At 51.8% G+C, this 4,899-nt stretch overlaps 1 protein-coding gene across 1 annotated transcript; it reads right to left on the bottom strand.

The window, feature by feature from the left end:
* Nucleotides 1-1,789: 1,789 nt before the first annotated feature.
* LOC123113345 (protein PYRICULARIA ORYZAE RESISTANCE 21) lies at nucleotides 1,790-3,686 on the bottom strand. Its single transcript, XM_044534557.1, has 3 exons — nucleotides 3,463-3,686; nucleotides 2,976-3,057; nucleotides 1,790-2,884 (listed from the first exon to the last, which is right to left on the bottom strand). The coding sequence occupies exons 2-3, from the start codon at nucleotides 3,055-3,057 to the stop codon at nucleotides 2,247-2,249; spliced, it is 720 nt and encodes a 239-aa protein (XP_044390492.1). The 5' UTR covers nucleotides 3,463-3,686; the 3' UTR covers nucleotides 1,790-2,246.
* Nucleotides 3,687-4,899: the final 1,213 nt, after the last annotated feature.

Genomic DNA, 4,899 nt, shown 5'->3' with positions numbered 1-4,899 from the left:
AAGAGCCTGCTGTTGGCTATATAGTTGTTTCATGTCATCTAAAGTCTTTGTAAAAAGTTAGCTTATATAGGGCTTCTTTGGATCACAGGATTTGCAAAACAAAGGAATAGGAAAAATGAAGGATTTGATTGCCATGACATAGCCAATCCTGTGGATTTTTTCCAGAGGTCAGACCTCATGTGTAAATTCCTTTGAAATCAGCACCTTGAAAACCCAATCCTGAGGAATTTTAATGGCCCAATCCTTTGCTTCAAATGCGTTTCATAGGAAACAATCCTGAGGATTAATACCCATGAAAATCCTGTAAAAATCCTCCAATCCAAAGAAGGCCATAATAGGCTGGCTATTAGCTTGGCTACAACATTAGATGATTAACAGTGAGGGGAGGCAGAAAAACACACACGATTGGTGTAGGGAGTAAAACGCCAGCTACAAACTCACTCACGGGCTGCATGCAGACTTTACTATCTCGTTTACTGTGATATAGCCCGGCTGTACATCAAGCGCCCGCTCAAGTCTCTCTCTTCATTTATCACTGCTCCACGTAGGACTTTGCTGAGGCCTTGTTCGGTAGTCAGGGGAGCAACCCCCTAGGGGATTCAATCCACCCAGGGGTTGGGTGATCCTCACGCTGTCACCCAATCCCTATAGGGATTAAACTCCTAAATTCCCTGAACCCCTACCTCAACAAATCACATTCGGTTAACCCCTCCCAGCAGCACATATCAATCAATCGAGTACTCAGGACGAGGAGAGGGGAGTCCGAGGAGGAGGAGAGGAGCTTACTGGGTGGGATCCTGGATCACGGCGATATCGTCGCCGCGGCCGGCGAGTTCGCTTTGGTCGCGTCGCCTGCGAGAGTCCGCCTCCGGGTCACTCGGGGTTTCGTTCCACGGGTGGGGAGACGATTATTTTTTCCCCATCTGTTTTGCGAAGACTGGAGGGGTTTCGATCGGGGGATTGACCCACGCTGGACTTAAACGAACACGCATTAACGGACGGGCCGGGGTTACACCCCGGCGGGGGTAATCCTCGTCGATCCACGGGGGTTGGGCCGCAAACCTCGCGGGGGAGGGAGTAAACGAACAAGGCCTGAGGTGGAACACGCTACAGCCGGCTGACTAGGTACTAGTATACTTGCTCTCAGGCTGTAGCCGGAAATGGCCGTGGGTCCTCCGTCTCCCTTCCCGGCAATTCGAGGGCAAGGAAGAAGAAAGGGTACCATGCATACCAGAAGAACCAATTTGTCCTCGCGAGGTGGATGTGACTTCTGATTCTCCGCCTCACGAAACAAACAACGGTGAACTCGAGAGGTGAGCTCACTTTCCGCTGAATTTGAACCCTCTGGAAGAAAAATTGCCCCCAGCTAGGTAGCTAGCTGAACGAAGAGCCAAAGAGACACACACACATACACACATCCCCTGCCTTCTGTTTGCATGGCCTCTGTTTTCGTGTGAACTCGACACAGCCAGCCACACGTCGCACGCGGTTTGCTTGGCCTCCATCTGTTCATGCATCCTCTATGTCACCCACCACCGTCTGAGGCCACGCGGGCGACACATCATCCACCCCGCTCGCTTTAACACCTCCTCCCGTCCCGATCAGTGATCGCCTCAGCGTTACGTGCGCGCCTAATCACGCCCTCCTGATGACGCTCCTCGACGCAATCCCGTCCGTACCCATCAACCGTGTCTTTTCGCCCCATCTTTACATACACAGAACAATAAATAATACACGAGAAAGCATGGCTGCATAATCACTCTCCCTCCTGGGGACACAGACGCAGGCATTGCAACAAAGTAAAGCTGGTGAGGATAATGAAGCCCAGCACAACTCCATCAGATCAGAGTGCAGCATACATAGTAATACATAATTTAAAGTGACAAGATGTCACAGCAGCACATACTAATAATTTGATAAAAGTGGGGTGCTGACAATGAGACGACGGACACTGATGATCGATCTCGGATCCTCCTTAGTTTCTAGTAGTAGTAGTATACGTAGTACCGCATGAATGCATTTGGGTATGTATTTTATTCTGGCTTCTACTAATCACAGGGGAAATAAACAGTGAGGGTGTGGAGAGTAGGTGTATATGTGGCGCGTGTGTACGCGAAGAGTTTATCATCGTATCTGTACGGTGCTTATACGGGACGACCGAATTAATGGCGGCAACGTAGCAACGCGACGGAGCTGGTGGTGGGAACGGGGACGGAGTGTACCACGTACTAGTACTGATTGATCGATCACATGATGGCGCAGGCGTAGGAGGGGTCCTCCTCGCAGACGATCTTGTAGCCGCCGCACGGGTACGCCGGCTGCTGCGGGTACGGCGGGTACGGCGGGTACTGCGGGTAGATGTTGAACTGGGGCGGCTCGGGCGCCGGCGCCGGCGCGGGCTCTTGCTTGCAGGAGCAGCAGTGGCAGCCGCCATGGCCGTGGTGGCAGCAGCAGTCCGATGGCCACGCCGGGTACGGGTAGGGGTACGGCCACGGGTACGGTATCTCCACGACCTTGGGCGGCGGGGGCGCGGGCTCCTCCTTCTTGGGCGGGGGCGCAGGCTCCTCCTTCGGCGGCTCCTCCTTTGGCGGCTCCTCCTTGGGCGGCTCCGGTGCCGGCTCGGGGCACTTGGGCTCCTCGACGACCGCTGGCGGCGGCGGCACCACGACCTCCGGCTCCGGCGGCGGGGGCGCGGGCGCCTCTTTCTTGGGCTCCTCCGGCGGCGGCGGCGGCGGCGGCTCGACGATCTCGATCTCCTTGATGATCTTGCAGGCCTTACAGCAGAGCTTGTCGGAGAGCTTGTCGGCGTCGAAGGGGCCCTTCACGATCACCTTGTTGTTCTTCTCATCGTACTCGATGTCGTCGATGACGAACTCGCCCTTCTCTGCACGCAAGAATACCATCAGGCTCAAAACTAACGCCGACACGAACAGCTTCTGATCGGAGGAGAGAGGACGCGCGAGCGAAGCACGCACCTCTGATCCTGTCGAGCACCCTCTCGATCTTGCGGTGGCAGCGGGCGCAATCCAGGTCCACCTTGATGATGATGGTCGGCATCTGCACTCCACACACACACGCACACCTCTCAGAATTCCAGCCAAAATTTTCCACATCCACCTCTTCCTTCGCAGAACAGAGTTGTAGAAAATGAAACAGAGGCGCATCAATTTCACGCGAGCAGAGCAAGAGAGGGGACCGATCGACCAAACCAACTGCCGATCGCAACCGGTTCACGCTATTCGCTAGGCACAAAAGAGGGAAACAATTGATGAGAAGAAAGGGTAGTTCGAAGCGTAGAACACACTCCAAAAAGAAACGGAATTAATTGGTGAAAGCACACGCTTCCGCCATCAACAAGGTTCGGCATGGCACAATCAAATCAACCAATCATCCACACGCAGTCCTAAATCAAATGCATGCTTCTGATTGCGAGAGAGAGAGAGAGATAACGATGTGCATCACCTTGATTGAGTCTCCTCCCTGCAATGCGAGGAGGCGGGGAAGGGCCGAGAAGGAGCGGCGGTGGAGTGAGGGAATTGGATGCGGGGAGGGGGAGGGGGAGGCGGTGTGAATGAATACGCACCTATATATGCGTCCGTCACCTGGCTCATCCGGAGGGGAGGAGACTTGCCGCTGGGAAGAAGAAGCCGGGCAGAAGAAGCTAGAAGCTGAAAAGGGGCGTGGAAAGGCAGCGGCACACACAACACGGCCCGCCCAACGCTTGGCCTTGTTGGCTCGCACCGTCGACCACACCCGGGGGTAACCGTCGCTGTCGTCGCTGTTAGTCGGCGTTCTCCCCGAGGATGATCACCGCACAGAAAGCTCCCTGCATTTTTCACAATGCACAGTAAATCTACTGGTGGCGGCAGAGCAAGCTGGATGTGACACTGAGTGATCAGTTTGTAGTGTTCTCGCACTGTGAGGAAGGCAGGTGGCGCGCTGGCATTGGCGCATGCGCGAGCCAGAGCCCATGGAACCACCCGACCGGTTCGGTGACTGTGGGAGGGGTCGGAGCTTTTGCTTAACCCTGGGTGGTCATCTTTTGCTGTCATGATGACATGATCTGAGCTCAGACAAGAAATGGACCGGAAAGATATGACCAAACTAGCCTGCCCGGTAAGGGGCTTGTCAATGGTTGCCTAGTGCTAATCAGATGTTATTCACATAAAGATGAGGACCGCAATATCTTGCCGACGGCAACTGGGGAGGAACCCAGAGCACGACTTGTTCCCGGGAACAATGTGAGATCTCACATTAGGTGAGATTAATGAGATCGATTTTTTCAAAAGAAAATACATGTTCAAACATTTTCAAACTCTTTGTAGACATACATCAATGTTTGATGTACAATCTCAAAAAGATTCAGCTCCCTATTTCGACTTACATTAATGGAAACAAAAAGATAAAATCTGATGTAAATAGTGTCAAAGTACCATTCACCCAAAGCTGCCACTACTCACATTCATTTATATTTTTTGAATGTCTAATGTACATCAAGTTTTCAGCTGAATTTTTTCGAAGTTGTAGAAATACCTCACATGAATGTTGTTAAATAATTATAGATTATTTTTGAAATGTCTAAATATATATTTTTAGGGTTGATCTCATGATCTCACCTAAATGTGAGATCTCATACAAGTTTCGCCCACTCGTTCCCTGGGGATGGATGGAGGGAGCGAACGAAAACATTAGCTGGAGGAACCCTCCTTGTGAATCCCCTCCCCCCATCCACGTATGGCCAAAGAAAAAGCTCATTTTTTGTGTCACACACTGCAAAGTTTTAAAATCTGGTATTTTGTACCTCATCTAAAAATACCATGATGTGCAATAAATAAAAATGCATCCATGTTTAAAATTGATCAAGTGTTGTACACCCCAAAAACTCACAAATTACCGTGG

The sequence above is a fragment of the Triticum aestivum genome, chromosome 5B, assembly GCF_018294505.1.
Source record: "Triticum aestivum cultivar Chinese Spring chromosome 5B, IWGSC CS RefSeq v2.1, whole genome shotgun sequence".
Classification (NCBI taxonomy): domain Eukaryota; kingdom Viridiplantae; phylum Streptophyta; class Magnoliopsida; order Poales; family Poaceae; genus Triticum; species Triticum aestivum.
The sequence above is the reverse complement of the archived record's forward strand: the minus strand, read 5'-3'. Positions and strand labels throughout refer to the sequence as shown.

Coding starts and splice junctions, on each gene's coding strand:
- LOC123113345 (XM_044534557.1), bottom strand. CDS start 3,057: ATGCCGACCATCATCATCAAGGTGGACCTGGATTGCGCCCGCTGCCAC. Junction 2,885..2,975: donor GGTGCTCGACAGGATCAGAG/GTGCGTGCTTCG, acceptor TCTTGCGTGCAG/AGAAGGGCGAGTTCGTCATC.